The sequence below is a fragment of the Pseudorca crassidens genome, chromosome 2, assembly GCF_039906515.1.
Source record: "Pseudorca crassidens isolate mPseCra1 chromosome 2, mPseCra1.hap1, whole genome shotgun sequence".
Lineage (NCBI taxonomy): Eukaryota > Metazoa > Chordata > Mammalia > Artiodactyla > Delphinidae > Pseudorca > Pseudorca crassidens.
This window is the reverse complement of record NC_090297.1, coordinates 95,042,372-95,055,268: the sequence shown is the minus strand read 5'-3', so window position 1 is coordinate 95,055,268 and position 12,897 is coordinate 95,042,372. Positions and strand designations below refer to the sequence as shown.

Sequence of the window (12,897 nt, the reverse complement as noted above, 5' to 3'; positions counted from 1 at the left end):
TGCTGTATCCCACTCTCTATTCAATCTACTCTAATTGGGCTTTTGCCCTCATTTTTCCCTCTGCAGTGGCTCTAAGGATTGCCAATGATCTCCATTTTTATCAAAGCCAAAGGCTTTGTCTTATCTTACTTAATTTCACAACAGTATTTGACAGGCTTGGCCACTCTGCCTCCTTCCTTATACCATTTTGCTCTTTAAATTTCCAAGTGGCAACATTGCCTAGTTTTACTCCTACCTCTCTGGCTTCTCCTCACTCTCCTTGGCAAGACCTATTCCTTTATTCAACCTCTGTGGAAAGAATGCTAGTTGTATCCCAACTATCCATTCTCCCCCTCTCCATAATAAAAGAATCCTCTATTTTTAGTTGGGCATTGGCTACCCAAAATAAAGTAACTGACTACATTTTCCACTTGCTTTTTGTACTATGGCAGTGTAACTAAGATCTGGCCAAAAGTATACAAGAAGTGATATATATGAATTCTTCCTCCTTTCTTGTACCTGCTACGTACTTTTATACTACCTCTAAGTGTTTGGTCTAGGCCTCTTATCTTCTCTATCTACACTTTCTCCCTGGTTTATCCCATTCAGGTCTATGGCTTTAAATAAAAATTGTATGCTGATGACTCTCAAATCTTTATCTCTAGTCTGAACTTCTCCCGAGAGTAGTATTTTAAATGCCTACATGACATGTCCACTTGATGTCACATAGACACCTCAAATTTAACATGGCCAAGATAGGCCTACTGATCTCTATTTATCTGCCCCCAAAATTGCTCCACTTTGAGTTTTTGCGATTTCAATAAATAGCACAATCATCGACCCATATGCTCAGGCAAAAGGTCTGAGTTATTCTCAATTCAGTTTCCCTCATTCACTATATCCAATCCATTAGTGGCAGTCTACCTCCAAAATACATCCTGAATCATACCACCTCCACTGTTATAACTCCATGCCAAAACATAAGCATTCCTCACCTGAACTATTCCAATCAGTTAAGTGGTCTCTGTAATTCATCCTTCATCTTAAAAGATCACAAAGTGATCAGCAAAAGTGATCTTAAAGGATCATGTCTCTCCTTATTAAAATCCTCAAATTGATTCCAAATCTAATTGGAATAAAATCTAAACTCCTATAAGGCTCTACCTGATCCAGTGCTTCCAACCTCTTCATCAAGGACTTCCCTTTCCATGTTTTCCATGTTCCAGCTAGGCTGGTCTTCTATCTTTAAACATGTCATATTTGTTGTTTATCCTGCATGAGGTTCACGGTACTTTTGAATCTGTGGCTCAGTATCTTTCATCAGTTTTAGAAGATCCTCAGTCACAATTTCTCACATCTCCTTCTAGGGCTCCAATTTTATGTGTGTGTGTGTGTGTGTGTGTGTGTGTGAGAAACCTTTACACTGTTTCCCATGTCTTACACTCTGTTATGTGTATCCCACCCTTTTTCTCTCCATGATTTAGTCTGGATATTTTACTTTGTCTTATTTTCCAAGGTTTTCTTCAGTTGTGACAAACCTGCTGTTAAATACATCTGTTGAGATTTAGTTTCATCTACTTAGCTTTGAATATCAGTTATTGTATTTTTCAGTTCTAGAATTCAATTTGATTTTTTAAATAGTTTTAAGTTCTCTGATTTCCTGTATTGATGATTAATTACACTTATTGTAAAAAGTCTGTCTTAGATCTTCTCCAAATCTGTATCTTCCATGGGTCTGTTTTTATTATCTATTTTTCCTTTTGATTTTGGTCATGTAGTCATGTCTTTTAGTATGCTTGGTAATCTGTGTGTGTGTGACAACTTGAAGAAATAATTTTAGGCTCAGAGTAATGTTATTCTCCTCCAGAGAAAATATATTGATACATTTGCTTCTGGCAAGTAGTAAGGTCAGGGATTGAGTTAACCTTCATCCAAGCAGCAACTGAGCTGATTGGAAGCTGAATTTCAGTTTTTGTAAGGGTTGATCTATAGCCACTATACTCCTTCTAGGCTGAAACTCTTAGAGAGTCTTAGACTAAAAGCTAAGAGAGTCCCAAATTAAAGCTTAGAGAGTCCCAACTAAAAGCTTGGGGTATTTACCAAGGCTCCTTCTGCTGGTGGGCCCTGGACTCCATTTTTGTTCCCTTAGTCCTGTAAAATTGCCAGAATCTTAGCTCAGCTTCTTAGCCTCTCCATCACTGCTTTTGGCTCAGCTCCTTAGCTACTGCTTACAAATGAGAAAATGCTTTGAGGGTAAAAGCAATGCCAAATGTCAGGCTCATCTCTTTAAGCTTCCCTGGTCTATGATTCTAAGCCTCTTAAATCCTTACTGAAGCAGCTTCTGATGTCTTCAAGCAGCTATTTTTAATATTTTGTCTAGCTTTTCTGGTTGTTCTCAGAGGGAAGGGTGGCCTGTAACAAGCCAGTCCATTAATTTCAGAAGCATAAATCCCCAGGTTTATTATAATCTTAGTGCCTGTTATGGAGTGAATTGTGCTCCCCACAAAAATATGTTGACATCTTAACCCACAGTACCTCAGAATATGACCCTATTTGGAAACAGAGGAGTCTTTACATAGGTAATCAAGTTAAAATGAAGTCCTAATCCAATATGACTGGTGTCTTAATAAAAAATGGGAAATCTGAACATAGACATGCACTGGAGCTAGACAGCTACAAGTCAAGGAAAGCCTCGTCTTCAGAGGGAGCATGGCCCTGCTGACACCTTGATTTTGGACTTCTGGCCTCCAGAACTGTAAGACAATAAATTGTGTTAAGCCACCCAGGTTGTGGTGCTTTGTTACAGCAGCCCTAGTGATCTAACAAAGGGCTTTTTAACTTTCAGGTCTGTGACAGTTAATTTTATGTGTCAACTTGACTGGGTCATGGGGTGCCCAGATATTTGGTTAAATATTATATCTTAAGGTATTTTTTGCAATGCAGAAAGTATTTATACAGTTGACTTTACTAAATTTGCTTTATGGGTTCTCACTTTTACATAATAATTAGATAGGATAGGTAGAGTAAGTTCAGTAAATATTTCCATTTACCAAGCATGGTAAGAGAATGCTAGTGGTTCACCAATATCTCTTCTCTCCTTCTTCAGTGTTGGAATCTGACAGCCACTCGGTTAGAGACTACATTCACAGCTTTTCTTCCAGTTTGTCACGATCACATAGCTAAGTTCTAACCAGTAGGACATGAGCAAAAGCCATTAGCACCACTTTTGAGTCACGCACTAAAAAGGAATACATTTGTTCTCATGTGGCTTTTTCTTCATTCTCACTGGTGGAGAGATAACAAGACTAGAGCAACTTCCTTGGATCTAAAAATGGGCACCATAGAGTGAAGATGGCAGAGCTGCTCTACCAGCTCTGAATCCCTTGGCTACTACCCTAGAGAGACATACACTTCTATTTTGTTTAAGTTATTGCATATTTGGGTCTCTGTTTTAGCAACTTATCATATATGCCTTAACTAATACACCAAACCATTATAGTCTGAAGAACTGGTTTATTTCAGTTGAATAAGCCCTACCTTAAGTAGCAAAAAAAAAAAAAAGAAAAGTTAAAAAAGGAATTCTGAGTTATCCTCTACCATAAATTGGTTACATATTTTCCTTTTCTTAAAATTCAAAGACAGATCATCTTTCAAAAATCATGATTTAAACTCCATTTAGAAAAGGTTTCTAAAAAACTAAAGATAGAACTACCATATGACCCAGCAATCCCACTACTGGGCATATACCCTGAGAAAACCATAATTCAAAAGGACACATGTACCCCAATGTTCACTGCAGCACTATTTACAATAGCCAGGACATGGAAACAACCTAAATGTCCAACAATAGATGAACAGATAAAGAAGATGCGGTACATATATACAATGGAATATTACTCAGCCATAAAAAGGAATGAAACTGGGTCATTTGTAGAGATGTGGATGGACCTAGAGTCTGTCATACAGAGTGAAGTAAGATAGAAAGAGAAAAACAAATATCGTATATTAACACATGTATGTGGAATCTAGAAAAATGGTACAGATGAACCTATTTGTAGGGCAGGAATAGAGACATAGACGTACAGAATGAACATGTGGACACGGGGGGAAGGGGAGGGTGGGACGAATTGGGAGATTAGGTTTGACATAAATACACTACCATGTGTAAAATAGACAGCTAGTGGGAACCTGCTGTATAGCACAGCAAGCTCAGCTCGGTGCTCTGTGATGACCTAGATGGGTGGGATGGTAGGGGTGGGAGGGAGGTCCAAGAGGGAGGGGATATATGTATACATATAGCTGATACACTTCATTGTACAGCAGAAACTAACACAATATTGCAAAGCAATTTTACTACAATAAAAAAGAAAGAAAAAAAGAAAAAGTTTCAAAGTAAGAGTCACAGCAGGAATTAAGGTAGCAAGGGAAGAAGGTAGAATGATTCACTTATATCTTGGTTAATCCTAATAACTCAATGAGGAAGTTATTATACCCTTATTTGGATGAGGAAAACTGATTCTTAAAAGTCACGAGAGAGCTTCCCTGGTGGCACAGTGGTTGAGAGTCCACATGCCGATGCAGGGGACACAGGTTCGTGCCCTGGTCCGGGAAGATCCCACATGCTGCAGAGTGGCTAGGCCCGTGAGCCATGGCCGCTGAGCCTGCGCTCCACCACGGGAAAGGCCACAACAGTAAGAGGTCCGCGTACCGCAAAAAAAAAAAAAAAAAAAAAAAAAAAGTCAGGAGAACTGCTTAAGGTTTCACAGTTAATAGATGATATATCTGGGATTCAAACCCAGGTCAATATGATGCCATACACACTTTCACAGCACCATCCTTCCCTTAAAAAAAGCCTCCATTCAACTATTGCTGCTCCAAATGACTATTTTAGAGGTCTATTTTCATTAAAGGCTTAAAACCTATAAAACGTATGTATGTGCTTGTGATATATTTTAACTGAGTAAATTAAGCAGTATAAGAGAAATTAAAATACAATCATATACATCATAGTGCTATCAGTTCACTCAAAAAACAGAATAAAAAAGCTAAAAACACAACTTTCTATCCAATACAGAAGGATGCAAAACTGGAGTGGAAAAGAATGAGGCAAGGGACTCTTGCTTTTCATTCTAAATAGTTCTCTATTTAATTTCTGAACATGTATATGTTATTACTTTGGCTATTTAAAAAATGTATATAAAATGTAAAACATGAAGTTTACATTTTAAAGCAAGTAGTTTAATTCACCAGTAGTGGCTTCCTAATGGATTTCTCTTTTTCACCCAAAAGAGGTAGGATATATGTATATGATATATATTAAGTTGAAACAATCTGAGATTGCAATTTTTTTAGATTATTGGTAATATGCTTCCACTTAATAAGTGGAAAAGGAACTATATAAAAAAGAAAACATGGACTTAGAATCAGAAAGATTTGTGCTTGAGTTCCTACTTTCAGTTATTAGCTAAGTGAATTTGGGCAAGTAACAACCTCTCTGAGCCTTGGTTTTCCTGAAAATGGAAAAAATAACACATATCTTCAGGGTTGTTATTAGACACAAAATACGTAAAGTCCCTAAAACCAGTGCCTAATAAAGAAGAGAGACTTAATGAATGGCCGGATAGAGACATTTACAGTCCCCAAACTAATACAAATAATTATATGTACAGTGATGATGAGATGAAGGTTCTTGAATAATATTTTAATTTATAACTTCAGATTCCTCATATTTGTCATAGTAATTTAAATTATGCTGCAAGTGTGAAGTGAAATTACACATAACAGTTCTAACAATAAAGTACAGCTAAATAAAGTGAGTCAGTGACTATGGAACTTATCATGGTTTCTGAAAGGGGAGAAGTACTAGGCTGTTTTTATACCTTCCTCACAGATACTCTGTAGATACAAGGGTCTAGGATGCCTGTGGTGGCACTTGCACTCATTTTGCACATAAATGAGAACTTCTTTCTCCAGTGAACACAGTTTGCTTGCACCACCTCCCTGAGGAAAAAAAAAAAAAAAGAACCAGTTAATTAACTAGTATTGATGACATGTTAAAAAATAAAAAGCACACACACTCTTTCACTCAAGTCTATAATGCAAACATGACATATTAAAAACCAGTATTTGGAAACAATGAGACTTGAAGAAAACAAATGCCTAACAATGTGATCTGAAAATCTTTAGAAAGTTTTATTATCCACAGGAAACTGAAAAAAAAGTGAATTTACTTATCAATTTAATCAATATAAACTGATGCTTCACTATTCATTCATTCAACACACACTACACATTTGTTTGTATTAGATGTGATGAGTATGTGATTAAAATACGAAGATCAGAATGACAGTGTTTCTAACGTTATATGGCTTATAGTTTAGTTAGTGTAAGAGACAGAAATATGAACAATACTTATTCTAAAATGAGCTACTGTCACAGTTTCACTCCTATTCCAGCCATAAGAGCAACAGCAGCTACCATTTATGGACAGTTTACCACATGCTATTTAATCTCACAACAACCCTAGGAGGTAGCTGGCATTATCCTCACTTTACAGGTAAGGAAACTGAAGCACAAGGAGAGAAGATAACTCTAGGTCATTTAGGTAGGAAGTAGCATAACTAGCATTTAAACTAGGCTCATTTAACTCAAAAGTCCACTTGTCTATTTTGTCCAACAACTCTGCTCTTTCAAGTTTCCAGGCCTCTGTACATGCTGTTCCCTCTACCATTCCCTTAGAAAGGAAGGATAATTATTCCTCTAACATCAGAAGAAAAGAAAGGCAGTGGGCAAAAATAAAGACAAAGCTGGAGAAAGCAAAAAGGAAAGGCAAGAGAGCCCAGGTTAGTTTTCATTTTCTTAGGAAAGTAATAGATGAGGTTACTTCTACAGGATGATTGATAGTAGCTGATGGGCGAGCTGTAAGTTTAGATAAAGGCTGAGGACGGTGAATGTGACAGGGAGTCAACTTAGTAGCTGCCTCAGTGAATAAAATGAGTTTGTATTGGGACAAATCAATTTGGTTTTATGGATTTCTCCATCAATGCACAGAAATCCAAGAACAAGAAGTGCAAAAACAAATATAATTTAAAAACCAAGGGCTTCCCTGGTGGCGCAGTGGTTGAGAGTCCGCCTGCCGATGCAGGGGACACGGGTTCGTGTCCTGGTCCGGGAGGATCCCGCATGCCGCGGAGCGGCTGGGCCCGTGAGCCATGGCCGCTGAGCCTGAGCGTCCGGAGCCTGTGCTCCGCAACGGGAGAGGCCACAGCAGTGAGAGGCCCACGTACTGCAAAACAAAAACAAAAACAAACAAACCAAGTATGTGTTTGTGTGTGGTACGTGCACGTATGTTTACTTATATACATGTAAACAGACATGCAAACAGAGAGGAGGGTGTGTGTTTTATCATAGGTTTAACTGTCATAACTTTAGCTTTTTTTTTTTCATTAGGAAGCTTTAGGTGATTTAATGAATTATGATATGACGAGAATGTATATGAGTGTTCTTAGGGGAGTTTCCCTAGCAATCCAGCAGGGGTGCAATTTATCTGTATGGTCACAACACAGGCAGATTGAGAGTTGTTTGGCAAAGGACAGATCTGAAGGTGTTTGTCAGGCAACCTAAGGCATCCACAGTAAGATGAGAAGTAGCTAACCTGTATACTCAAAAATAGTGAATTAAAAAAAATCACTGAATAATAATGAAAATAACAAGCAAGAAAAAATAAAACCAGAATTTTTTTTATTTTTGTTTCTCTCTCTTGGCCTCAAGACTTGGGTCAAGACATCAGCCATGGCCTCTGAAGCTTCCCAAAAAAGGTATGCAGATATAACAATGTCCCAGTACTCCTGGACCCTTCAAGAGTATGCTGAGCTTCAAGGCACTTTGCTGTTCCTGTTACTGAGACCACCGATATAATGATCAAGAATCAGAGATAACAGTAAAAAAAAAAAAAACCTGTTATTTTACTTTTCTGATAAAATTACATTAAAACTTCTGGTTAAGGATGGCAGTTTGGGTACCTGTATTAGCCTCTGCTCCTTCCCCCAAATCTTCTAAATTAAAAAAAAAAAAAAATTTGAAGTCATCATCACTAAGGACAAAGAGAACCAGACAGGAGATAAAAAGAAGTGGACAGGGACAGACAAGTGATAACTGATTAAGCAAATTGAAGAAAGCTGAACCTTAAGCTGGTAATAATGAAAGCCATGAGAAGGAATCTAAAATTGGTCTTGAAGTAGAATGAAGGAAGCCCAAAAGGCAGAAGGATTGATTGAAAACTGTTTTAGAAACAGAACCTCAGATCCTGTGACTCCTGCAGAAGACTGAGATCATTCTCCTGACTAGGTAAGACAAAGGGATCTCTGAAACACCTGACTTGAGGGCAAGGTATTGAAAATGGCATGATAGCATGACCATATTGGGGGAGGTGGATTAAAGATGACTCACTGAATGCTGAAGCCTCCAATCTTCTCCCTTAACCTGCCTCCTCAGAATGCTGGAGCCAGGGCATATTCTTCAAGATGTGGAAAGAATATTCCCTGGGGAAGCCAATCAGCCCCAAAGAAAATGAGACGGATGTTGAGGGTTCCCAACAAAACAATCTACAGTGAAAATCTGAATCAATGAGCACCCACCATATGCACAAAGCTAATTAACTTTTAGTGCTTCGTAGTAAATGAGCAGACACTTATCTTAATATGAAAGACAGAGATAAAAAAAGAGCAAAAAGCAACTTGAAGAAAACAAAGTCTATGCTGGAAGAAGAAAAGATTCTCAGAGAGAAAGAAAGTACATCTACCATACAGGAATAGGATGCTGTTAAATTTTAAAAAAGGAACATACAGGAAACTAAAAAGTACTCATGGAAAACAAAACTACTGGGCTTAATATTCTGTTTGTGATTCCAGATCCACTCTGCCCTTTGCTGTGGCCCAGGAGGCTGGCTTTTATGGACTATATCAACCAGGCTCCCCTGCCCTCTGCCTCTGCATGTGCTAAAGGGACAAACAACGCAAAGATGGAGCGCAGGAGGAGAGAGAAGTTGGTGTATTTTTCTCCTGCTCCTTCCCTGTCAGGCCACGTGAAAAACAGGGAAGTGGCTGGGGACTGCAATTTTCCACAATATACCTTGTAGAACTTAGACTCTAAACTATATACGTTTAGGGACTTTCCTGGAGGTCCAGTGGTTAAGACTCCATGTTCCCAATGCAGGGGGCATGGGCTCTATCCCTAGTTGGGGAACTAAGGTCCTGAATGCCGCATGGCGTGGCCAGAAAAAAGCCAAACAAAAAAATAAACTATATGTATTTATAACTTGGTTAAAATAAAAACCAAATTTAAAAAGTTGTCTAGTATTGAATAATCTGAAAATGGGAACAAAAGTATATAACATTGCAAGCCATTTTTTTCTAACTGCTTAAAAAAAACAACCCAAGAACCTTCTTTATTGGCTAATACATGAAAATTAAATGGTATCTTAAATGTTTTTCAGCCAATTATTCTAGAAATTATGTCATAAGTATAAAAAAATCCATTAATACTCAGTGCAAAACCCTAAAACTTTGCTTTATATTCTGCTACTTTTCATTACTTTCTGAAACAATTCCTCAGCAATATTAATTACAGAAATACATCTGTAGATTTTTACCTAGTTTAAAACGCCCTTATAATGTAGCAGCCTTTACATACCAAATGGTATATGCTATCACAAATGGAGGGCAGCTTTGGCCTGAGTAATGAAAATAAGAGAAATCAAGCAAACTTCATATGTAGGTGTTTTTCTTTAAAAAAAAAACACGTAAGTAGGGCTTCCCTGGTGGCGCAGTGGTTGAGAGTCCACCTGCCGATGCAGGGGACACGAGTTCGTGCCCCGGTCCGGGAAGATCCCACATGCCACGGAGCGGCTGGGCCCATGAGCCATGGCTGCTGAGGCTGCGCGTCCGGAGCCTGTGCTCCGCAACGGGAGAGGCCACGACAGTGAGAGGCCCGCGTACCGCAAGAAAAAAATCTCAAAAAACAAACAAACAAACAAAAAACACATAAGTAGGAAAGGAGTATCTACAGAAACATCGGTCTAGTTTGGCTAGAGAGTGGAGGAAGGCAACATTAAGTCTGGTAGACTTGGGAAGAAACAAGAGATTAAAAAACTTTACCATTACAAATACAGGTAGATAATTGATATCATAGTATAGAATAGAGGTAAAGAATAAGTTTTCATAAAGGATATAATGTTAAATCTTAAGGGAAAAGAGTACGCTTCTATAACCCTATGTGTTCCCATCTACTTACTACCATCTTCTTTCCCCTCAGATCCAAGCTCTTTGAAGATAACGACGACAACAATGACAGCATTTATTGAGTGCTTATTATACAACAGGCATTGTTGTAAATACTTCACATGTATTAACTCATTGAGACCTCAAAACAACTTTATGAGGAAGGTACTATTAGCTCCATTTTATAGATGAAAGAAAAGGAGAAAGTCAGTGACTTGTTTGGAACTGGAATTTGAAGACCTTCTACAGTGTAGACATTTTCCTTCCATTTCCTCACCTCTTAGTTACTTTTCCATGCCCTCAGTCAGGCTCCTGTCCTCCACCACTCCCCTGAAACTGCTCACCAGTGAACAATTAACTGCCAAATCCAATGAGTTCTTTTTTATTATCGTAGTTGACTCCTCTTATATGTTCTGGAAATACTCTAGTCCCTTTCTACTTCTGTGACTAGTTCTTCTCAGCTTCTATCACCTGCTGATGTCCACCACTTAAAATGTTGATGTCTCTATCTCTAGCTTTCTTTTCTTTTTACTTTTATGGCCTTAACTACTATGTATACACTGAGAATATATAAATTTGAAGTCTTCTACTTTAGTCATTGGATTAATATATCCACCAATTTACTAGCAATCTCCACCTAGAACTCTTAGTCTCTAGGAAAGGCTTTAGGCCTCTGACCTCTGTCCATAATGGTACTCACCAGTAGGCTGGTTACCCACCAGCTTAACTAGTTAGCTAAACTAGTCAATGGATTGCCCAGGTGCATATGTGATAGAGATTGCCAGTTGCTTATCCAATATCCAGTCTTGTCTCTTCTTTAAAAACAGAAACCTGGGACTTCCCTGGCGGTCCAGTGGTTAAGACTTTGCCTTCCAGTGCAGGGGGTATGGGTTCGATCCCTGGTCAGGGAGCTAGGATCCTACATGCCTCATGGCCAAAAAAACCAAAGCATAAGACAGAAGCAATATTGTAGCAAATTCAGTAAAGACTCAAAAAAAAAAAATCGTCCACATTAAAAAAAAAAATCTAAAAGAAACAAAAACCAAAACAAACAGAAACCTGATTTTATTCAGAATGGCAATGTGTCCAGTTAAAAGACTGCATTTTCCCATTCTTCCTTGCACTTGGGGTAGCCATGGGATTGAGTACAAGCCAATGATATAAATGGAAGTTACTGGGTATAACTTCTAGAAAGACACAAGAAAAGAAATATAGTTAAGATATGTCCTTTTACCTTTCCTCTTTACTTCCTTCCTCTACCTAGAAAACTGTAATGACAACAGTTAGAGTGTCAATAGCCATCTTGGACCATAAGGTTACCTTGAGGAAAAGCAATGTGATGATAGTGCACAGAGACAGAAGAAAGATGGGTCCCAATAATCACGCAGCCCTGTCTCCCTCCAAACTTACACCTTATTATTTAAAATGCTTATTTGGGGTTTTGTTATATGCAGCTTAACCAAATCCTAATTGATATAGCCTAAGACTGATCATTCCCAAATAAAGGAATCTGTAAAATTCAAATGTTATTCTCATCATGGTAGGTGCTCCAGGAATCCCAGAGTTCTGTTCTCCTCATTTAAAATTACTGTATGAAGCAAGACAGAGTAAGAGGTTCCTAGCCCTCATCCTCTTACAGAAAAAACTATTTAGCAGACATCCACAAACAAAAGTGGCTTTGTGGGAACCTTGGGGTCCAGGTAGGAGGCTGTGACACTCTGATGGAGCCCAAATACTAAGGAGGGCTGCTTTGAGAAGGCAGGCCTGCACTGCAGTTGGTACTAGATTTATTAATTTCCTTTGGTGATATCATGTTTACCTGACTCTTCGTGATCCGTGTAGTCTTGCATGGTGTCTGTGCGTTTGAAAGAGAAGACACCTCTTCCAGTCTTTACAGACTGGTTTTGGCAGGTAAAGACCTTCTCCTGCCAGAAGACTTCAATATCTCACTCACTATAATGGATCGATCATCCAGACAGAAAATCAGTAAGGAAACAGAACTGGACAACACTATGGGACCAATGGACTTAACAGATATATACAGAACTTTCTACCTATCAGCAGAATACACGTTTTTCTCAAGTGCACACCGAACATTCTTCAGGATCAATCACAAGTTACGTCAAAAGAAGTCAACAGATTTAACGAGATCTAAATCACTCCAAGTATCTTTTCCAGCCACAATGGAATGAAACTAGATACCAATAACAGTAAGAAGATGGGGAAATTCATAAATATGTTGAAACTAAACAACATACTCCTGAACAACCATTGGTTCAAAGAATAAATCAAAAGGGAATTAAAAAAATATCTCAAGACAAATAAAAACAAAATCACAACATACCAAAACTTATGGATTGTAGCAAAAGCATACTAAGTTTACAGCAATAAACACTTCCATTAAAAAAGAAAGATCTCAAATAAACCTACCTTTATACCTCAACACCTGAAGAAGAAGAAACTAAGCATAAAGTTAGAAGACTGAAGGAAATAATAAAGATTACAGAGGACATAAATCAAATAGAAAAGCAATAGAAAAAATCAACAAAAATAAGAGTTGCCTATATAAAAAGTAAACAAAATCAACAAACCCTTGGCTAGATAAATTTGAAAAAAGAGAGAAGACTCAAATAAAACCAGA

At 38.1% G+C, this 12,897-nt stretch overlaps 1 protein-coding gene across 3 annotated transcripts in view; it reads right to left on the bottom strand.

The window, feature by feature from the left end:
- Window positions 1–12,897, bottom strand: part of EEIG2 (EEIG family member 2) — a 119,895-nt gene that overhangs the window by 64,513 nt on the left and 42,485 nt on the right. For all 3 annotated transcript variants that reach the window (XM_067727102.1, XM_067727103.1, XM_067727101.1), the window contains exon 2: window positions 5,859–5,979. In XM_067727102.1, coding sequence (XP_067583203.1) covers window positions 5,859–5,979 — 121 coding nt within the window. The remainder of the gene's footprint in view (window positions 1–5,858; window positions 5,980–12,897) is intronic.